Source organism: Tauraco erythrolophus, chromosome 7 (genome assembly GCF_009769465.1).
Source record: "Tauraco erythrolophus isolate bTauEry1 chromosome 7, bTauEry1.pri, whole genome shotgun sequence".
NCBI lineage: Eukaryota > Metazoa > Chordata > Aves > Musophagiformes > Musophagidae > Tauraco > Tauraco erythrolophus.
In genome coordinates, this window is record NC_141471.1 from 35,814,215 (window position 1) to 35,838,166 (window position 23,952).

The following is a 23,952-nucleotide window of genomic DNA, read 5'->3' on the forward strand; positions in this document are numbered from 1 at the left end:
GCTCTGAGGATTATGTACCACTCTTCAGCTAGCTAAATACTTCCTATATAAGAACATATATTTAAAAGCAATTTTCCCAATCCGTTTTTAGAAACACATCACCGATTACAGTAAGTATATAGGAGCTGGAATCAACTCCATTAGGAGCTGCTGTTTTAAAGACACAGCAGCCCATATCCCAGAAGGACAATGAAGGATAATATGCAAGCTCATTTAATCACTGTATCCAATTACAAGGAGGAATAAATCATCACACAAATGCCTATGTCTGAATTTTAAAAAGTAAATAAATCATGGATAGTCATGCCAAACACTGTGAATCTCTGGATTCACAGATTAGCAGGGGAAGGGTTCATTCACATCCCATTTGAAATGAGAGTATCCAAAAACTATTAACAACATCTAATTATCTTAAGATAAATATAAAAGTTGCCTCTTTTTTTTTTTTTTTGTTCAATTTGGAGCTTGATCATACAGAGCTGCCATTCTCTGCAGCAGGAAACATGATATCCTGACAAACGCTGAGCTCAGCAGAGCTTATATATGGTCTAATGACAGACTTTCCTAGTCTCTCTGCCCTGATTCAACCCAGGGCTCCCCTAAGTCACAGAGGTTCAGAAGAGGAGCTCGCCTTCTTGCTAACACTACGAATAGCAGCACTTTGGGCAACTGCTCCTGTCCTTTGCTGCAAACTCCCTCATCCCAGATCTACATGACTGTACCCTATAGGAGGATCTGTATTCTCTCCATTTGTCAAGAAAACCCAATACAGCAGTTTCTTGCAAAGCTGATGGCATTTTCAGGTTTTCCAGACACTTTTAGAAAATAGTTATTAAAGATTTGTTGTTCTGTGTAATGAAGAACATAGTTGTAACTCCCCAAATTGCATCTTATTAAGCCTGATTCCCTGAACAAATTTCCAGTCCTTTAAACTGAGATGTTAAATCATCTTAAAATCGCCCCAGTCCTTTAAACTGGGATGTTAAATCATCCTTATGGCCCATCTGCATGTCAAAACCCTCACCCCAGTAGGAAGATCAGATTCTCGTTAACACTAACACAATCTATATGTACACATAAAAAAAAATCTGTTCAAATATTTACATAAGCTGCACATGCAACACAAGAGGTGCTGAAACTTTTGCCTAGAGAAATGGGCCATCACATTGGAGACTGTAACAAAGTTTGCCTAGCCCAGGAGTGAGGAGAGGACAGGCAAGAGCCGCAGCATGGCCAGGGCAGCTCCCTCGCAGCCAGGCTGGGCTCCAGCAGGCCAGGGGTCTGCACCTGCCCTACCAATTACTCGGCCGCCCCATGCAGCCTCTTTGCTGGTCCCCGAGCAGCCACAGGTGGAGGTGAGGAGGCGTTTCACCTGCTGGGGTGCGTGTGTTGAATTTCTAAACCATCCAGTTGTTGCCTCCCTGCCGCTGCTTGACAGCACATGCCGGGATGGCAATTTTCCAGCTGTCCGTTACAGAGTTACCTCTACAGACAGCAAAGCAAGAGTACAAAGAGAAGCTGCAGTCACCTTAACAGGTTAAATGTTTTCATTTGGCCATTATTGGCAGTTTCCATGCTTTGGGGCATGCAAAACACGGCTCGCTAGCTGCTGCTTTAAGACTTTGAATGAAAACCCCTTGACAACAGGGATCTGACAAACGCTATTTGTTTGTGGTTGGTTTTCACTGTTGTTTGTTTGCTTGCCGCTTCCAGCTTGTGGCTGTGCATCCGTTGTGATGTACTGACAATAACAACAAACAAAATCCCGTGGACAAAGCTCCTATGGAGCCAGGGAATGAAACCCAACAAGGGTTTCATTATTGTACTGATGCCGAGGCTCTGAAATCACGACTGGGAAAGAACAAAACCAGTATCTGGCTTTCTGTTTTGAGCTGCGGTGGTTCCTAGAGAGAGGTCAACCAGCCCTAAATCCCAAGAAATGGGAGTGGGAGAGGGTTAAAGAAAGACTGCTTGGGGAAATTGGTAGAGCCTGGAGGGCAGGAGGAGGAGGAGGGATAACAGCAGGAGGAGGAGGGATAACAGCAGGAGGGGGATGCAGGGTGCAGAAAAAAAAAGAAAAAAAACTGAAAAGCAGTAGAAGGTGAGGTATAAAGGCCTCTAGCAGTCCCAGGTCAGTCAGCATGATTTCTTCATGACTACATCCCTGATTCTGGTAATTTAAATCTCCATCAAAACTCAAGTTCAAGCAAAGGAATAAAATCACAATTCATCCCAAATGTTCTCACAAGAAAGCCTAAGTTTTTTATTATTAGCTTCCATCAAAATTAGATTCATCAACGCTGTCACTTTATTTACATTGATCTATTTTCTCTGTCCTCCCATCCCCCAAATTTTTGCCCTCAGTGTCCTTGAAAACAAGCCATCACATTTTCACTTCAGAGAGAGAGTACTCATTTGCTTTCAGAAGGATCTCATAAGCATTTCTGAACTGAGACAGGGTCATCTCATGATCTCAGCCTAGCTCAGGAGACAGCAATGTGAGCTGCTGCCACACAGCTACAACTCATATCGGTATTTTTCACCTTGTCTAAAAAGATGGGACAAGCAATTTACTTTATTGCAGTAACTGATGCTATTCTGAAAAGCTCTTTCTGCCAGAACCAGCTGTACTCCGTGAGGGTAACTGACATCTCACAAGAAACCTTTGGCTGTCAAAGTGGTGTGATTCTATTCCTACTTCAATTTCTGAAAGGATCAAAATCGACTTTAAAAAAAAAAAAAAGATTGTCTCCAATGCCAACCACATAGACTCTCCTAAAATCCTAAAAGGTGTTATATGCCCCAACTGATACCAAACTGGATCAAGCCTTTCCTCCTAAAAAAGCAACAGCAATTTAAAGCCTGCATTATGAGCTTACCAACTGCAGTTAATGCATAAAGCTTCTGAATTTATGCCAAGCACATTCTGCTCCATTGTCTCCTTTTTAGACAGGCACCTCCGCTCTCACAAAAGCATTCCTATTACAACCACCTATTCCTACATTCGTCAGCTGATCTTCTGACTTGCCCATTAAAATCAGAACCCAGCAAGATAACATAAACCACAGCAGAATCCCCCATCAATCTCATCCAGCACACAGCAAATCTGGCCTTCAGTAGCTGCTGCCACGGCTGCTCTTTCCCCTCTTTTCCTTTGGACATGATAGAGAAGACGGCTGCCAGCATTAGGGTATGGTGGAGCTGAGCTCTGCTGCACTTGATAATCTGGAGTGTGTTGGCACCAGTTAGCCAATGCCACAGACAGGCTTTCTCAAGCAATAGCGTTTATTCCATTACACACCAAGCAGACGGATTCGGTGCTGTAATGCAGCCCAGGGTTGGCAGCTATTAAGGGAGATCTTAAGAGCCCACAGAAAGTCTCATCAGACAATACATATGGGGAAACAGTCAGAAATCTATTCCCATTTATGCTTCACAAATAGGTCTTGGGTTGTGGCTTTTTGTTCCCAACTTCCCTGGGTGTCCTCTGAGCATAGGGATTTACAGAAAATGGTAAGGCAGGAAAGAAAACAACTGCATCAGCACACTAGACAAAAAAGTGTCACCTAACAGTAGTAACGGGCAGCACGACAGGGAGCTTAGTAAAGTAATAATAATTGTAGTTTGGCTATAGCCAAAATCAGCGCCGCTCCTGCTCACAGAAAGACCAAGGCTGCTACTTCCATAATACCGTGAAACCGTTTGAACTCAGGGCATGTTAAGAAGGATTGCGGGGGAAGGAGGAATTAACAGCATGAGAGTAAATTTAGTTCACAAGGGGAAAAAAAGCAGCTTTGAAGAACAGATTTCTTTCAGATTCTTAATACACAACCTGAAAGCACAGGTCTTCAGTGAATCCATCCATCCACCCTGCGGGCACGGAATGAACACACTCTTTATATTCCTCAGAAAATGTTAATCTCACAAAAAAATCATTGTATTATAGCAACTTCGAGCACTGGAAACACTGGAATTCAAACCCTGAAGACAGTGCATGAACTGTATTCTTGGACTCAAAGATGCAGCAAGTATGTCAAGATACAGTTTTATGTTTTCAGCATTCTTACATAAAAACTCCCCCACCCCGGGAAAGCTTCCTTCCAAAAAAATCTGAATTTCAGAGCACCATATCCAAGTTTTTTACAGAGAGACAGCTCTTGGGAAGGAGTGCTTTGCTGTATTCTGAGAACCAACTTCCACTTAACAGCCATCTCACTAAGTGCTAACAGCAACACAGGAGTCTTAATGGACAAATATCCCTACTTATGTCGGCAGGTGGTGAATCTCTGTGTTGTGGAAGTGAAACACGAAAAGAGACTACTGAAGAGAGCGTCCAGTTTTTCAACAGTCTGCAGGTCAGGGTTTACTGCAGGACAGTAAAAAGCTTTAAGAAGGAAGGAAAGGAGAACAACACTAAATGGTGAGGATGGGTAAATAACCGGGAAGGATGGGAGACCCAGGAATAAAGGGCACCATGGTTGGAATTCCTGAAGGACTGAGTTGTCTGTGGCTCCCACTGAAGGAACAGGGCATGCAGACACTTTGTAAGAAGCAGCGACACTGATATTCAGTTTTGCATTTCCAGTTCCTTCTCTCAGCTAACTGACCTGCCAACCCACACACCATCTGTTGCTATTCCTCTTGTGCTACTCTCTTAGAAACCATGCCTCACTTTTTCTCTAGTAGAAACAGCAGCTTTGACATAACTGTACATGTTTTACAATTAGCCAGCTTCAAGGCTTCATGAGCCACACTCTAGGAAAACATGAAGATAGGGCTGTATCTGGGGCTGAGAGGATCTAGAAAGTTGCATCACCTTCACAGTAGGGGTTATCCTCTCCTTTTGTACATTTCTCATTTCGTGGTTTGATCCCACGGCAGCAAGGGAATCCATCTCCAGCGGACACAAGTCAGTAAGAGTTACCACAGTTCAGACTCATTTCAGAATTTGGCTACAACTTTTTGCTAAGCCCCAGTCGATGTCGACTTTGACTTTGCCTTTGACGTCCTTACAGCTCACTAGAACCAGTATGACATCAGCTGCAACAGAAGGAATTTGGCCTGCTTCATCTGCAAACCTGCAGCTGTGGAACTGACCCAACCTCCAGTGTACCATTTAAGCCAGACAGGGAATCAACTCAAGGGGCTGGCGTATTTCTAAGACGACATCTGCCTTGTTGAGAGAGATCTCTTTGGCATCAACATTGTGCAGTGACTCAGTTTTCCTTTTTGCCTTTCTGGCCCTAAGTCCTAGCCATCTGACCTGGTTATTTGTGCTAGATTTAATGCTGACCAGCCAAACTCTGATGATTAGAAAAGGACCCAGACTAAGGCAGAAACGAAGAGGCAACCTCTACTACCCTTTTATTGCTAAAATACAAGCATTTTTAAAAAAATAGAACCTTTTTGGATTTTTTTTATGCCTTCCATACTCACTTCTTGGATTAACAACACAAGACAATCAGCAATTATGAAAAGCCCTATTCTGAAAAAAGTTCTAAATAAATATTTCTCAAATAAACAAACATGTCTCTTCATAATCTCAGCTACTTAATGCGTTTGTTAATTTAGAGTTCTATATGATCATATATCCTTTGATATAGTCAAAATACTTACCCCATTGGTTTGACAATTCATTTGTATGACCTAGACTTCCAATGACATTAGGGTGAAAGTGATTTTACAACTAACTGATTAAAACTCTATTTAAAGTCACATTGGCTTTCCAGAAACCTTACCAAATTCCCAGTGTCACGACAACTTGTCTCACAGGTACCTCATCAAAATGTTTCCATCACCCAAGTTTGTTTTGCAGTACAACAAATTAACACATTCTACCTTTTATGACTTTAAAAATAATAATAATAATAATAATAAAGTTCTCCTGCTAGATCTGCACTTCCAATTCCTTTCTGCTTAAACCACTAAGATCATCAAACCCCCTCATATTGTCTACAATGCACATCTTCATAATAAATGGTTTCACACTAGTATTTCACAACAGCTCCTTATCACCTTCTCACATAGCAGAGGTGACAACTAGCTATAATGAACCACAGAATTGCAGAGAAAAGACTGAGGAACTGAGAATACTGTGATCTAATTGACTATCATGTATAGCAGGTAGCTTTTTCTTCTGCAAATTTGACTCAAACACAAAACACATTAAAGCACCTGGAGTCCTACCATCGGCCCAAGCTATTCTTGCGCAGGGTACAAAGAAATTTTTTTCAGTGCCAAAAGGTGCCTCGGTGCTCCTGGGCACACTGAAACCATGTGTTTGTCTGATGGCTACCTCAGTTCCTTTCCCTCCTTGAAGGGGTCTACTATGCTAAGAATGAAAACGATTTGTGGTGATGAACTGAAAAAATACCATCGGTATCTACAGAGTCCTGAATGCTAAGGACGTTCATCATTGCGCATGCTGCCTCTAGTTTTCCAGTCATAGGATACAATGCTGAGACAATCCAGGAGCAGCATCCCTGGACTCTGACTTTCTGAAAGTTTGCCCTCAACAAGCTTTAGTGCCCAAGTGCAAAAAAACCCATCCCTTTTTCAGGTTCCGAGTTCTCATTTCCCAGAAACTACTGAGCTCCTGCCAGGAGACAGCATCTTAGACATATTCCCCTCGCTGGCATTTCTATTAGCTTAGGCACCGCAGCGTGTGACATGATGTCTGTAGTGAATCCCAGACTCAATACTCCTTCTGCAAGCTGATTCAGCTCATTAATGTGACAGAAAATAAGCCTACCAATGGAAAAAAGATATAGTTTCCTACTACGATACTTAGATCTACTTGGCACAAGGTCAAACCAAGTATAGCAGAGGAGAAGGCGCTACAACACAATGAACAGGACAACAACAGAAGGATGTCGGATCTTCCCATTTGAAGATAGAGTCACTGTTGGCAGCCTTGGTCCCAAACTCATGCTGTCCCCCAGAGCCCTTGCCTCTCTTGTCCCAGCTCCAGATCCCACCACGCTGTTTGCAAAGCCATTCAGCAGAAAACTGTTCACTCTTTGCTGCCAGTTGAACTGACAACTCGCTCAGTTGTCCTACCTGAAGGAACTAGAACCTTAGCATAACCTTAGATTCTGATTAGTTGCTTCCAAACAACAATGTGCTGCATGGAATATAATGGGTCAGATCAAAGACTTCCGTAAGATAGAACCAGGTCTTTGACAGGGACAAACAGAGGATGCCCAGAGGAAGAAAAAAAAACTAAGAAAAAGACAAATACAGAGTTACTTTTCTCTGATACATCCTCCTAGCTTCCAGCAACTGGCAGTGTAGACTTTCCAAATGGGAAGTTATATCAACATCACTGCAGTGATGGAGTTTTTGTCCAGGACTTTGCCTAAATTGTTTTTAAACCCTTCCAATCTTTGGCTTCCACAAAATCCTCACAACAATGAGATTCACAGTTTAGCTGTTCATCATATCAGAAAATCTATACTTCTAATCACCCTTGCTGCCCTTTTCAAGTGTTTTTTAGTTCATTTACAATCTTTCTGAGCTGGGGGTGAAGAAGGAACCTTATTATACATACCATATTACACAGTTACACAACGGGTCATTCTTGCTTGTCTTCTTTCCTAATTGTCCCAAATACTGTTTGCCTTTTTGATCAATGCTGATCAAAAATTTCCAAGAACTACCTACACTATCTCCAAAGACCTATTTTCTGCATGATATTAGCCAATTCAGCACCTCTGCTGAATATGTATAATAAGGATTTCCTTTTCTCCATGTTAGAAAATGCATTACTTTGCGGTTTTCATCTCATCTGCAATTTTATCACGCAGTCACACAGATTTTTCTTCCTTTCATCTTTCTTCAGCCACAGGGCTGGTTTGAGGGGGGCCCACTCCCAACTCATTTTCCCAGTCCTACACTGTCTTGCTCTTCCTACTTTCCTGAGGTTATTTTTGAGTTGGATAACCTTCCTGATCTAACTCACCTTGCAGAGACACCTAAGCAAAGTTTGTCAGTATGACAATAAGACAACATGACAGCTCAAACAGGCAGTCAGAGGTGGGCATAATAGGGTGTACAAAAACATAATCTTGCATCAAAGTTGAAACCATGGCTTTGTTTATCATGAGACCCTCAACCATTTAATATTATCAGCACATGCCATCACCTCAGTTTTCATCCCACACTCAGCAGCACCCCAGTCTTCACTGGTGATTTCTCTTCATTTTAAACACTAATGATTTACTCTTTACCTTTTATTTTCTCTATTTTAAGTCATTATCAGTCCTGAAAAGCATCTTCTTCCTTATCAAAAGGATCTTTAAATTCCTTCAAGGATTTTTGGCAAGGGACTTTATCAAAAGCGTTCTAGAAATACAAATATAAGATACAGGCAGACCAGATCATATATACCCTTATACTTCTTCAAATCTTTAACAAGATCTGACTTATCTCTGAAAAAAAAAAAAGCCCAAATATTTCCCTTCCCTCAGTACAATATTTCTGCATACATTTCACTGTACTGCCACCAATTTCCCAGCACAAAGTCATAACTTTATGCTGCAGTTTTGCATCTAATCAAACTCCTGCAAGCAAGTTCAGCTGCTATAAAGGCACCAGTCCCTCTCTCCTGCTCTCCTCACCTGCACGTCTCCCACTCCCTGCGTGTGTCACTCTCCTTGTGTCAGCGGCAAACTTCGTGCCACTGACAGATTAAGTGGATCAGGAAACTGATCAGTCTTAAAACCAATAATTCAATATTTCCTCAATATTTCCTTGGTTAGTATCAACTAGGACCAGTGACCTGCTTGGGTCCACTATAGAATCACACGACAGGCTGTAGAGGCACAGGGGGACCAGTGCAGTGCCAGGAATGAGTGGCTGGGGAAGGCTGAGCTGCTTCTTTTGACTATAGCACCAGTTTATGCTGGAATAATGTATTGGTAAAATGACAACCTTATTGCTTAGGTGTTCCCCAAATAGAACCATTGCTTTTAATTGGCATCACATTTTCCACCTTCCTCTGCCACTGAAGCTGATTTATATGATAGATTACACACGACTGTTAGGAGTTCAGCAATTTCATATCTGAGTTCCTTTAGAAGTCTTTGGGGAGTAACATCTGATCCCAGTGATTTGTTACTATTCATTTTATTGATTTATTCTAAACCTACTCTACTGACACTCCAATTTGAGACAGCTTAGACTTATTCTGCATGAATACAATGGTCCTGTGTGAGAATCTCCTCAGATTCTCTCAAACTGAACGCTGTGATAAATGATTATTTTAGCTTTTCTGCTATTCTTACACTGATGTTGCTCCATGCACTCTGTTAAACTCTTATTCCTCTCTTACAGGCATGGCAGTCGTATCCGTTTAGCCCACTCAGTTCACCAAGTTTTCCTAAGACTTTGGGGAAAAGTTTAGAAAATCCCTCAAAATTATGACTGGTAAGAGGAAGGGCTAGCAGCCGCTTATCCTCTCCATCCTAAAAGGGGGAAGATAAGATCACGAAACGTTGGGCAAATATTTATTCTCCTTGACATCAGTCCACATGGATCAAGTACACTCATGTTGATTGTGTGGCAGTCACAGGAGCACGTTTTTTAACATCTTACTCATCAGTAGTAAAGCACAGTGAGCAAGAGTCCTAACAGCATCCTTTATAGCTAAGAAACAAACAGAAAAACATCAAAAAGCGATTTAGGATTTTCTTGGATTATTAAACAAAAGACAACACCTAGAAAAGGCAGAGCTATATCTCTTTTTTTGCAGCATCATGTAGCAGTTGACTACAATCAGCTCATGCAAGACAGTACCATTCTCCTAAAACATCACACACAGTTCCTCAGAGGGTGCCATTACCCAAAATCAAAGCAGTGTCATTGGTGCAAGTGTAGAAACAGAACAAAACTTCTAGGACATATAGACATGGTCTGAAGGCCCCTCCTAGATGCTATGTTAGAATCCTAAAGCTAAAACTGCTTCTTTGTGACAGGGGCGAGTTCCCACTAATCCAAGGATCATGCGCAGTCCCAGATAAGGCAACACAGCATGGTACAAATGTCATCACTCCTTTCTTCTTTTCCTAAGAAATCCAGAATATACCTACATCTTTCTGCATCTGTTTTAGCTTCATCATGAGGATTCATCCTCTTTGTCTCTCCTGTTAGCCCTTCTCCAGACCTTTCATCATTTGCCATCCTAACTTCTGCAATAGCCTAACAAAAGTATCATGCCTTCCCCCTTGCCACAATCCCTTTCACCCAGGCCACTAAACAGATATATGTTAAGAGCAACACCATCACATTGCTCTAGTCTCACCATTCCTCATTTACTTTCTCCAGATCTCCACTTCCCACTGCTCTGAAAGACCTTCACAAACCAATCTCTTCTTCTCCCTACTCATTCCCTAAAATGAAACCCATAGTAGGGAGGCAAAAGATGGGTAGCATCATGAGATGTGATGAGGAAGATTATGTTCTGCTTCAGCAATGTTCTGCTTAAGCTGCCTGGGAGAGGTGGCCCAGTGGCCTGAGGAATCCAGACAGGCCTGGAGAAGTAGCAGTGGATGTGATGATCACTGTGTCATTCCAGAGGCTGCCAAACGTTGAATGCAATCACTGTGAGGCAAGATGGTATGTTTCGATAGAGACCAGTCAGAGGATACTCCAAAGACTAGATCTGGATAATATCCAGAGAAAAGAATGCTGCTAATGCCCAAGAAATTAAAAGCTTTTGCAGAAGAGGACAATGATTTTGAAAGAAATGTTGTAGTCAATGGGAAGGGATTAGAGATCCCGAGATGCTAAGATTTGGCCTCTTGGGGATTATTTGTTCAAATCTCCATCCTTGATGAGGATTAGCCCAGGAGGTGTGCTTTGCATTTTCTGCCTGGATATTGACATACTTGAAGCGTCTCACTCTGTTCAATTCTTAAAACTTCAAACTGCCCTCTAAAGTCTGCACTCAGCAGACATCCCCCAGTTATTCCAATGACCTTAACAGAAATTTAGAATTTCCAGACATGTCATGGTAGGAAACAAGTCTTCTTGGAGGCTGGTACGTTACAGGCTATAGTAACTCAGCAAGATGAAAACTTTCTCCCTTTGAGGTGGAAGACTGTTACTGGCAAGCCCTGATTTAAGATGATGCCACAAGAACTCACATATACTCTCTGACTTGGTCATCACAAAAAAAACCCTCAATCATTAAACTGTTACTAAGTACCTAAACTTAAAGAGTCTTGCAGACTTCAGGCTTTCAAGACATCCTAGCCTACAGAAGTCATCCGAGCAGTAGACTGCATGCTGCAATGTCCCCTTTAGTGTTCTCAGTTGCTATAACATGTTCGGTCACATTACAGACACTGGGACTCTTCTACACGTTGAGTGAGAGAAGGTGTCCCCCACCTATTTTTTTATAGAAGAGGATGCTACAGCAGAATGTTTAAGGTATCTTACTACAGGTTTAGCAGCAGCTGAAGGGAGCCTTGAGGCCTGTGCTGGACTCCAGTTAAATTTATTCCAGCCCAGCCCCAAAGCTTCCCTTTACTATCGCAGCTGTGAGCAGTACCTGCTGACTTGGGCTAGAACATGGAGGATGGCTGGGAGCAATACATAGTGCATCATTCAGCCATTATAGTGTTTATAAAAAGTGATGCCCCATGACGAAGCAGGCCCCACGAGATAGTGGATTTATTTTTTTTTTTTAACGACCACAGAGGATTGCAGTTTTGATCTGTTATACAAAGGGTGGGAATGAAAACATGCAGAACATCCCTCCTTGGGAAGCAGTGCAAAGGGTCAAACGGAGCAACAGCCCCCTGTGCACCAGCATATGTAAGAACAGCTCTTTCTCATGTTCTTTACAGATACAAATAAGCGAACCAGGTTGGGGGCTGCAGGGAAAACAGGAGGCCAAGGAAGTCATCCTGGAACTGGCAAACTGACAGCAGGAGCAGCAGCTGGGTATAACAACATCGTCCTTTTATGTTCTGCAAAGCTATGCCTGCTAAAACACAAGCCTGCGGGACTCTGCAACTCGACCGTCCTCTGAGATGGGCCAGACTGGAACTACAAAAAATACAAAGAACAGCAAATCCAAGCAGACAAACAGCAGAAGGATGCCTTCAGGTGCAGAAACAAAGATGTACGTATGTGCAGTCGACATCCAATACTTCCTTATGCCAAATGCCACTGAGTCTGCAAAGCAGACGGATCAAAACCATCACAGGGCATCCACCACATAAAACATTGGGAAACATAACTCCCAAAGTCTTTTATTTTGACGGAGTTCTACATCACCAGATTAATAAAGTCGGAAGAAAATAGTCTATGATGAATTACCCTTGAGGAAGCGAAGAGCCGCTGGACAAGGTTTAGCACACTTCTTTGTAATGGGAAAAAAACTGAAGTCACAGCTACTTCGTTCTGTCCCTAGGATCCAGTTAACCCTGGCTACAGGGCAGAGCTAATTGTTTCTTTTTGAAAGGAGGTAGGATAAGGCAGAAGAGACGAGGGGAAGCCAATCAACCTTTAAATACCTTACCATCTGCTAACAACCGGGCAAGTAGTGGTTTAACATTTGTTCTGAGGGCAGTTTACCAGCCCCTCTCAATAACAATAAGAACAGGCTTATGAACAGCCTCGAGGTGATGGGAGAGAGCAAAGAGAAAAGAAAGAAAAGGTAGTATACGTGAGGATGTATACAGCATCTAACGCTTTATGTAAGGAGTGCTTTGTATTTACAAATACTGTAATACAATGTATGTCACTAGTGAAAAATCTCATTGTTTTCCAGCGAGACTGTGAGCTCCTAAAAAAAGATGAAGCAGACTATAAACATGAACAGCTAATGTCTCTCAATCTGCATATGATAAACGTTAATGGGGAAACTTTTTCTGGATCTAACATTTGACCTTAAAGGGCCAACGAAGGACCCTCCCTACACTGCCTAAGAGCTGGCTCAAGTAAATTACACCCAGAACTAGTCTGAGGACATTTGTGGAAGGAAAACAACCACAGCCTCTCTCTGCAATAAATATCAATGCCTAGGCAGACAAAAGCAGCATTAGGAAAACTGTAATAACATCACCAGCAGACACTCTGTGTGTTTCTTCGGGGCATTCACACATCAGTACTAGGAATATGCCTATTGTCCCACATTACACTAATGACTTGTTCTGAGAACCCAATCCTGGCGTTCCTCTGGGAATCGCAGACGTTACTTATATTTTCAGTCACTTAAAAGGATTAAAGTGTGTTTATTCTCAGTAATCTCATTTGTAGGGAGAAATATATACAGGGAGCAGGAGCGTGCGTTTTAACCCTGTCGGGAACGATCAAACGCACAGCTCCATTTACAGCGAGCTGCCCTCCTCAGCTCTTCAGCATTCGGGACCTCCGAAAGTCTCACCAGCCTGGTCGTTCCTTGAAACTATCTGGGAATCGCAGGTTGCAGGCACTTCTGATAAACTACCCCGGGAGCTCTTGGTGACAGCAAACTGTGCGTATAGCCAAGAGATCCAGCTGAAAATTAAACCGCATGTCAAGTAGCCCGATCAATATAATAATTGCTCTAGGCCGGAACAAATTGCAATTTCTGGCTGAAGACACACAAGTAGAGCGTCAGGCTGTACGCTGTGCCTTGGGTTACGAAGAAATTTATAAGCCGTGCTTACGAAACAGCAGATGTGCCGAAGTACTTGGGTGGTGGCAAAACGGGTACTTAGCCGGGAGGCGGAGGTGCACGGCAGGTATTGCGATGGACAGAACAGCAGCTGCAGGCTACGGGGAACGGCAGCCTCTGCCCGGAGAGGCGCGGGTGCCGCACGCCGCAGCCCGCGCTCGCCAGGCGGCAGCGAGAGCCGAAGGCGAAAAGGGCTCAAGTGGCCGCTAAGTACGTGCGGCTCCTGAGCGGCTTCGTTAATTGCCCCGAGGCCCGGCGCCCGCTTCGCCACCTCCCGACTGCCGCACGGTCACGGTTTCCTCTCCACATTGCCCCAGGTTGAACACCAGGTCGGCTACCGGATTTCGGCCGGAGGTGCCCGGGAGCGACTCCCGTCCCGTCCCGCTCTGCCGGCACCGGGAGCGGGACCGGCACCTCTGCTCCCGTTCCCGCTCAGGGCCGGGGACAGGCACTTCCCCGACCGCCGCCGCTGCCGCCTCCCGCCCGGCCGGGCTCGCTCCTTACCGGTCTCTTTGTCCTGGGCAGCTTCCAGGTGCAGGTCGCTGAGGAGATGCTCCAAAATCTTCTCCGGCGTCCCCGACACCACCACGTATCTGTCGGAAAGCAGAGAGTCCCCGGAGTCATCCTCGGTGGAGGACTGCGAGCGGCTGCTCCACTCGTCCTCCTCGTCCTCCTCGTCGATGTACTTGAAGTAAGGCACGTCGAAGGTGGGCAGCGGCCGCTCCCCGCCGCGGCCCGCCAGCGCCTCGGGCACCCGCACCCTGCCGCTCCCCATGCCGCCCCGCTCCCGCCGCGCCGCCCCCCTCAGGCGCGCCCGCCGGGGGCCATCGCCCTGCCGGGGCCGCCGCCCCGCCCGCTGCCGCCGAGCCCGGCCCGGCCGGCCCAGCCCCGCGCTCCCGGAGCCGCGGAAGCCTTACCTCCCGCGCCGCTCGGGGGCCGGGCTGCGTGACCACACCTTCCGCAGCACCAGCGCTGCGCCGGCCTCCTCCCGCGACCGCTCGCCGCCGCCTCCATCGTCCGCCTTCCGTGCGCACGGTTGCGGGGGGGGAAAGACAGAGAGAGCGCGGTCAGTGCCCGCTGCCGGCCGGGGGCTGCTGCCCCGCCGCCGGCTCTGCCCGGGCGGGTCTCGCTGCAGGGGGGTCTAAATTGGGAACGGGGCTCTTCGCACTGCGGGGCAGAGGGGAGGAACGGGCTCCCCGTTGAGAGCGGCGTCGGCATCGTGTGTTGGGTTTCAGTGAGCAGGGGCGGGGGGGCATGCGGGGCTCCGCGCCCCCGAGGTGCCGGCTTGTTTAATTTCCGGGCGGTCAGATAAAGCAGGGGACAGGTAACAATAGTCGGCGAGCGGCAAGCGCTCCCCAGCGCTCCAGTAGCACACCAGCAGAACGTACCTTCCGTAAAGCTGCTCTCCTGTACTTCAACAAAGGCAATAAAACCAGTGGGACAGGCGTGCAGTGTATGGCTCTGCGCACCTCTGAAAACACCGTATGTACACATCTCCCTCCTTTTCAGCAACTTTTAAACTTGGGAAACAAACACCACCGGAGAAAGTTAAGCCCAGTGACCAGCCCTCGTGCGTGAATCTCGGCTAAGCGGCGATTTGGGCGCTGACTTTCTCCCTCTTGGCTCCCTTAAACGAAAGGGAGCTGAACAATCATCCATTTCTGCACACGCAGCCCGCATTCCCAGAGCAGCTAAAGCCAGCTGACTGAGCAGCGCAGGAGATGAGGGTTTGCTGCTGACTGAGCAGGGCGCATTGAAACACGGCGACTGCGAGAAAAGCTGCTCGCAGCCCCCTGCGAGATCCTCCTGGCAGATTCAGGCACCGCAGGGTGAGCGACACAAAAGATGCAGCTATTTCAATGCAAGTACGTCCAAGTAGTTGCTGTTCCTCTAATTCTGACCCGGTTTAGTTACATCGTTCAGTATGTCAAACAACGTATGAAGGCAATAAATGAACTACCAGCATTTGTGCATCAAGTGCACAGTGTCCAGCAATGATAAAGACTAAAAATTGTTGGGAACTGAAAAAGTGGGCTAAAAATTGCTGGGGAACAGATCTTGGCAAAACAGGGGAGAGGAACCACTTTATGACCCCTCTTTCTATTATTTTATTTCTTATTCCAAGAGCCAATGAGTCCGATTGCTGCTTCTGCTTGTCACTGTGGTGCAGGCATGTCCAAAGATGCAGCCCCTGCCCTGAAGAAGTTTTCTTTATCAGTAAACAACATGTAGGATTGATCTATGGAATTTCTGCAAGGTCAGACATACAGGTACTGAGCCAATTAATGTCAGATATTCATTGTAACACTCCCAGGGGACATTACTGAGCAGCCGCGTTACAGGAATACTGATGCATAACTGTAATCTTCCATTTCACTGGCCGTGGTTTTTTGTTGCCTACATATTTGAAAAACTGCAATGAAAGAAGCAGCAAAAGAGAAAGACAGGAAGAACAAGAAGCAGGTGCAGCATTAAAGCAATTAGTAACAGGGAGGTTTATCCAAACAAATAAATCTCTCCATTTCTCTGGCATCCTCTAAGAGAGCCCCGATCCTCATTTCCCTGTGCTCACCGACATTCCAAACTGCAGTACATATGGGGCATATATGTGATGTCTAGTGCTGTATTTGTACAAACCATCTATTTCCACATACATGGAAATGGATTTTAAGCATAGCCATATACATTACATACATGAGCAGCTGGCAGCAAGTCAAGAGAGAGGACTGGGAGGGCAAAAGCTCTCATACTGAAAGGACATTAATGATGGTTGTTCTGGAAGACAGTGTTCTCGCTTCAGCATCTCACCAAGCAGACACATTTTCAGAAAACCTTTTGCTTGTTTTATCAATTTCAAGGAAGAGAAAAATCTATTTTACCAGAAAAGACAAAAATTTTGCAAAACCAAGACCAATCAGGTTCAATTTGGATTTTCATTACCTATTATAATTATTTCCAAAAGAAGGAGAGGGATGGAGAATTTCTTTATTTTGCTATCTTATATTAAAAATAATTTTACTTTAAGGGAAGAATTATTATTTCACTAAATTCCCACTTACTTATGACGTATTTTTTGTGTTCAGTCAGACCCTTTAATCATACCACCAGCATCAACAATTAACCTGAACAAAGCAAAATGTATTTTCCCAATTTTTACAAGTTCTGATTTCACTACAGATACTACTCTAAAATGACATCAAGGCACACTTCATTTATCAGAGTCTTGAATGGTCTGTGAAAAAAATTAATTCTTGCTGCAAGAAAATCAGGCTGCTCCATCTAAATCCAGTGGCAGATGAGGAGGAGGATGCAAGGGGCCCCCACGTGACAGCAGCGTGTACTGAAGAGCAAGGCAGCACCCTAGCTGAGTCCCTAAAAGTCAGTAGACTGGCTCAAGAGACAGTCTCATCGCATCACCAATTAACAACGAAGCCTCCCAGCACCTTTTTCAGACCCTTACACAGCCCTTGGTTAAGCGACCCGCACCAATCACACAGAGGCAGAGCAGCTCAGCGTTACCATCTCTCTCATTTTATGGCCGGGCGGATGAATTGGGGCAGAGAGGCTACCGCAGAGTCGTGCTCCAGATCAACGGCACAATCGCAGTTCAAACTCTGGTGATGCTACATTGGCACCTCGGCTTTGAGCCCCTCGTGCTGCCTATTTGATGTTTACTTCCCTCCAGTGCAGAGGGTGGAAAATGATCCCCAGCAGCCTGGGTCAGAATACGTTTGAACTTGAGCTTTCACAGAGGCGGGACAGGAGAGCACCAAAGATGCTGTAGAGGTTAATCACTGTCTCACTTCACATGTGGCCTTGGGCACGTCACCTGTGCAGTCTCTCTCTTGTGCCTTCAAAAGCACCATTCGCATCCTACTTGGATCTTATACTCAACCCCAGTGCAGCTTACCCATCGCTAAGAAATTTAGCTAGTGTTTATGAAAGAGCTATGTGTGTCAACCATTATATTTCATGTTTATTACAGCTTTTAATTAATTATCTCTTGATAGCTAAACATAGCACTATCAACCTCTACGTCACTTGCCAGCAGGAGTTTCAAGTAAGCAGTAAGGCCCTCTGGACTCGGCAGATCTTCTGACCAATATTATGGTCAATTTTCCACTCCTCTCATCCATCTTCCTAATACTGAGATAAGCCATTTATCTCCCGGGTAATATATTTAAACAGCAGACAAGTGCTACCTTTATTTTCAGCATGAAAGGAACCCTGGGGTGGTATAAATATTTATATGCTTATAGGAATGAAACAGCTGGAAGTTGCGCTTAGCAGGCCTTAACTTGTGCAGATTATGCTTTGCAAGAGTAGGAATACGACCCTCTGAATTAGCACTGGGGCAGAAGAAAGCAGAGATATCTGTGGTAGTGTTGAAAAAAAGCCACGGTGTGCCGGCTTCCTTATGGAAGATGTTAGGTTTCTGGGTTATTTGCAATTGACAGGGAAGAATCTGATTTCTGGCCAAAGCAACCAATAACTTTGGTATCAGTCAGGGATATTTCTGTGTCTCTTGAATTTCTGAGTTTGGCTTTTTAATTAATTAAAACAGGAACCAAAACCCAGAATGTGCTGCCTCCCGTCTTTCTACGAGAGACATCCACTGCTAGAAATAGCCTTGAAAAGCTGCTCTACTTCCCAACAGCTTTCTAACAGAAAAAAAAATAGTACACTCTACAACGGACACAGTATATTCAGAAACCTGCTTTGCTGAAAAGAAATTGTACTTTCACATTATCACTTCATGGGACAGGACACCTGGGCAAAGATTTATTTCTTTATCTTACCCATCACTGAAGTGCCTGTAAGGTTAAAACACTCCTAACAAGCAATGCAAACTAGACACTTCCCAATCACAGAATTTTTCTTTGACATTTCCCCACCTGCTCTTTTAAAAAATGGAACAGACCCAGAGCTACCCCGGCAAACCCCAGATCCAGAGAGACTCCCACATTGTTGATTCCAATGGGTAAAGAAGTAATACAGCAATTAAGAGATAACTTGACTAAACTTAATGGAGCATGGAAAATCCAGTCTGCAGACAGATTTTCCTGCTGCCAAACAACCAAGCAAAGGCAAAGTGAATCATCTTTGGGAAACACGCAAGAAAGTAAACTTTACACAGGCTATCTGCTTCAAAATCACATTCAATAACAAAGAAACTGCCTCCTCTAGGAGTTACAGAGAGCAAGAACGTGTTGTTTTCATAGCATAATTTGGTAAAACTGACTCAATGTAATCAGATAATGCTGATCACTTCTGCCTCTGTCTTTTGATGCTGGTGCCAGGGCAAGCCCTTGAGAGGTACAGGAAAAGGCATATGCAAAGAATTCCTGGGGCTGTTCGTGTTTTGAAGATGAAACTGTCCTCCCTAATGAATCCATGGAGCTTCCCTGCACACACACAAGTATTTCCATGTAAGAGGTATGAAATACAAGAGCGGAGGCTGGAAAGGGGCTCAGAAGCACAAGTGTGAACCGTTTTCCACTGCAGTGCAAAGAAACTGCTCAAATAGATGGCAGAGCAGGACAAAAGCTACAAAATAACAAGATCCTCATTTCAGAAGACTGATTCTTCTCCTGGGCAGGTATCTTTTTGCTTGGATGTTATAATCAAACCGTGGTGCGTATTACCTATGCAAAAGAAGAATTACAAGAACATAATAAAGACAAAAAGGTGAAGCCTGAAAACCGGGAAACACTGAGTAGTATTCTTTAATTTAGCATCTTTGAATAGGACTTTTTTTTTTTTTTAAATACTATATCCTGTTTCTTCATTACGGCTCTGCCTTGTCAAGCATATATTGAGGACTTGCTGTGGCACCGGGTCAAAGCTGAGACAAAACATCCTTGTCTGTTGGGACCCTGCTTTACCCACTGCAAATTGTGGAAGCGCCTGCCTGCACAGTATGACACAGAGGTCCCCAAACCTGCCCACTAAGAACTAGCTTGGACACAGCAAAAGTTACACAGTTACAGCTGTTGTAGTTCAGAGCTCTGTCCAGGCTCTTTACACCCTACAAGCAGATTACACCCTACAAGCAGATCCTGGCTCTAACAACCCAGAGCTGCAGCTATAAAGAAAACCCTTCACAGCTCAGGCTGAAGCATGCTCACAGCTTACCGAGCCTTCAAATTTTAACCTCCAAAGCTCTAGAAACTCTTTACAGAGCATGTACAAACCGTGTTTTTTGGCCTCTAACTTGGGCCAGATTTGGGCAGATCCTTATGAAGATGGCAAAAAAACAAAGACTCTTCCCCAAAGGGATTTCGAATCCCACTTCAGAAGCATAAGGGTATAAGAGCTTTTCAGAGAACTACTGCCAGAATTTTTTTTTTTAACATGCAAAACAGTATTTACCCCTAACCTTACCCCTAGCAGCTTCTGAACCACGTTGGCTGCATTTTTCATGAAAAAAAAAATGGGCTAAGGCAGACGCTTTTCAGAATAAGCAGATAAGGTGCAACAACTCTTGGAAGCAATAGAAAATGAAGTCTTACAATGTGAGGCATTTGCCAATGCTAGTAGTAGACAATGAGATGAGTCACAGCTATAAAATACAAACATATCTATATTATGAACCTGAAAGAACATTAAGAAAAAAAATCAAACCCAACAGCATTCTATTAACAATTTCTCCTGCAAGAGACACTCCTTGAGACAGCATCTATCAAAGCCTAAAGATGATTGCTTGCTTACACTTCACTATGTTTTTCCCTGGAATCAGTTATTGTGGAAACTGCAGAATTAGATTTAGAGTCACCGAAGTACAAATAGATGAACAAAAATGACTTTACTCTTTACAGGCTATTCCTCTTTATTTGACAAGAAAATGGAAATGAACACATCACAATTAAAGCAGAGATGGATAACAATATCTCTGATCTCTGTGGTTAATCCATCTTAGAATATGTTGCTGTATTTCAGAGTTTCAAGAGAGACCAAAATCTGCAATAAGAGGTTAGATTCACTTTCAGCTACAGCAGGAGAAAAGCATTTAAAGTCACCAGCACAGTTTAACTAAGCTACATAAGGAAGGGACTGGTATTTTTTTCTGCAGTGGTTACCCTCTCTTTATTCTAGAAAGATGAAAATAAAGAATAGTGACTATTCTACCTCTACTTATAATATCACAGCACAAAATGTTTTCAATGGGACTACCTATTTTGTAGTTAGTTGCATGAAGGGAAAAAATACCATACAGGTCTGCAGGCACATCAACAGCAACTTTTCATATGGCAATTCTTAAGAATAAAAAAAAAATTCTCACATAAGGTTGTCTTATTTTATTTCACTATAAAATACAGCCTGTAGCATATTCATATTACATTTTATTATTTTTCTCATCTCATGAACTTTTCTCCAGCTCTTTGTTGTACTCTGATATTTTTGTTTCCCTCTGCAGTTGTTAAATCTACTTCCACAAACATGCGCTAATCCACAGCATGCTGAGAGAAACAGAAATCCACTAACGAAAAATTAGAATGGCTTACACAATGACTTGACTTTGGCTCTCAGTGACTTCTGACCAGACTATAAAACTAAAAAATGCTTTAAACGACTCGATCACCACCTCCCCCAGCAAAGGGCACCCAGGAATCGTACCAAAACTTCTCAGTAGTCTCACACTGAGCTGTCGCAGAGATGCACAACAAAGACATTCAGTTCACAACCTCCTCTGAATTTATCAACTTCACAAATGGTGGTAAAATGAGCATAAACCACATCACGGGATAAAAAAAAAAGAGATCAAAATCCTTTGTTGCTGAAGCCAATTTTGAATATCGCATCTGATAATGCACAGAATAAGTCCTTTTAGAAAAACTGTTGATGCTGTCATCTTCATACCGAGTATCTGCGGCAAAGGCAACGTTAATAACAAGTTACCCTTGTAGAGGGGTCAAAAGGACAATGCTGGTAAAACAGAGATGACAGACAACAGGCATCAGGGAAAAGATTAATATCCCTACACAGTCATACATCAAGGAACTCAATTTTTGCCTGTAATCCCAAAACTGCTGAGAGTAGGATTATTTCTGCTTTGCCTATTACTAAGAAGAAAGAAACCGCTCATGGGAACAGAGCACTGCTAAATGCGAGTCCTTATGTGAGCAGAAAGGCTGTGGTTAGATCTTAGGGCACAAAACCCGTCAGTCACGTGATGTTCCCAAGCGGTGGTCCCATCACAAGCCAGACTGGGGTTTCATTGTGCAGGTCACTTAAAAAAAACATGAAAAAAATCTGTGTAGTTCAAGAAAGACAAAAAGAGCTAGAGAAGAGGAGCCTCACATAGCATTTCATAGAATGGTAGTAGCAAGAAATGCCCTAAATCAAGACCGAATTGTCCATACCCCTGACTGGCCCTCAGTTACCTCCAAATATCATCATTTAAGGTGAGAGCACTTTTACAGATTGGGCTTTAATGAAAGGAAGTAATACATCTAATACAGGGAAAAGGGCACACTTTCTAAAATAACATAGAAAAACCCATTACTGGTGTCACAACCACCAAAGTAATGATATCATAACCTTAACGTGGCACAACTCTTTGTCAGATAATGAAAAATGTCTTTTTAAGACAACTGAAGGCTACGCATTTTGGTTTTCCTTTCTTGGAGCACATGCTCTTCACAGCTATTAGTAGACAAGCCTGACAGCGAGCTACCACCTTGGCAAGGACAACCTAAGAGACCTTCTCTCTGTAACCATACAAAAGCAAAAGGGAAAAAGAAAGGAGGAGGGAGTGGGGAGAGAGAGACGAAAGACGTGAGGATGGTATTAATATTGTTATCATTCTCTTACAGCTGACAGGACAGCACTTACTTCAAAAATACCAGGATATGGAAGAATTGCAGACCCAGAGCATGTGTATTTGTAGAAGAACCTGCACCACACCAGGGCAAATTAACGTGGCTATAGAACAAAAGGGGCAGGTGCCAACCATCCCTTCCAGTGGCCTTGCAATTAATGTGGTGGTGCGTGGAGCAGGCTGGAAGTTTTCCAATGCAACCTTTTTTTTCTACTGAAAAAAATGTGGATTCACTACAACTGAAACAGTGCCAGAACATGTCAGTTTGAACAGAAAGCAGCCTGCCAGGATTCCCCCACCGCCTGCAGACACTGTCTGTCCCAGGCATCCCCTGTCCACAGGAGCTCATCAGGCCTGGAGGTCCAGGTCCCAAGGTAAGTGGCAGGGAATTAAACCTTTATATCAGCCCTAAGAGAGTTTTGCAGTTGTATTATTTTCACCAGAATCAAAATGAAAACTTTTATCCCTCCAAGAATGTAAAGTTTTCTGTAGTACAAACATTCAAACACTAGATGCAAGTCTCTCCTTTGCTATAGAATAGAACAGAACAGAACAGAACATGTAGATGAAGCAATCTCCCAGCTGCAGAAGAGCGTCTTCCAGTGATGTCAGTGGCAGTGATCAAGCCTTAGCTGCAGTGAAAAGCATGAAGGAAATGATATAAAACCTGTGGTAATTATGTCTTGGCCATGAAGAGAGGACGACTGCCGAGGATTTGAGGAGGACTGCAGGCTTAACACAGATGCCCTAGGACTGATAACACATACTATTATTGCCATATGCCTAGGAAAAGAAAAACAGAAGATGATTGACTAGACATACAGAAGTTATACCTGAGAACAATCTTAACATCAGAAGGGTGAAATTCAAGAAATTGCTGGGATATGAGGGGAACTAGATAACAACTTGATTAACATCCAACAGGGCTGGAACTCGACTTCTAAGGCAAATCCCATCCAGCCTTCATACAAAAATGAAAACTGCAGAAGATAGCTCACTAACGTTAGTTGATTTAATTTATTAATGTAGACTAATATTCACCTTGCTAAGGACAACTGTGCAAAGGTTTTACAATCCTTACAATGGACGTAGCAATAAATGAGGTCTCCTGAAGGAATGGAAGAGAGATGGCAGTAAATATATGACACCGTTAGCCTTATATTGTTCTAATGACCAGTGTTGGACACATACAACTTCTAAGCTAAACTGACAAGATTGCTGATCCCTTTCTTTGCCTTTCACCCCAATTCATACTTGGTGTGAAGTAAAATACTATTTTTAAAAACTGACTTATCCGCTTACTCTCTGCCAGAGAAACCTTGGTCTCTTGTCTTATGTCCATAGCACCTCTCAATGTGGACAATGCCATTACTTTAATAAAAAAAAAAAAAAAAATTAAATATATACACTATCCACATTCTAAGCCACAATTTCAAACTTGGAAGATTAACACTTGTCTATTAAA

The 23,952-nt window shown here is 43.7% G+C and overlaps 1 protein-coding gene across 2 annotated transcripts in view; it reads right to left on the reverse strand.

Moving 5' to 3' along the window:
* Nucleotides 1-23,952, reverse strand: part of RAPGEF5 (Rap guanine nucleotide exchange factor 5) — a 159,058-nt gene that overhangs the window by 47,875 nt on the left and 87,231 nt on the right. For both annotated transcript variants that reach the window (XM_086614741.1, XM_086614742.1), the window contains 2 exons: nt 14,584-14,687; nt 14,171-14,259 (listed from right to left, as the gene is read on the reverse strand). In XM_086614741.1, coding sequence (XP_086470867.1) covers nt 14,171-14,259; nt 14,584-14,687 — 193 coding nt within the window. The remainder of the gene's footprint in view (nt 1-14,170; nt 14,260-14,583; nt 14,688-23,952) is intronic.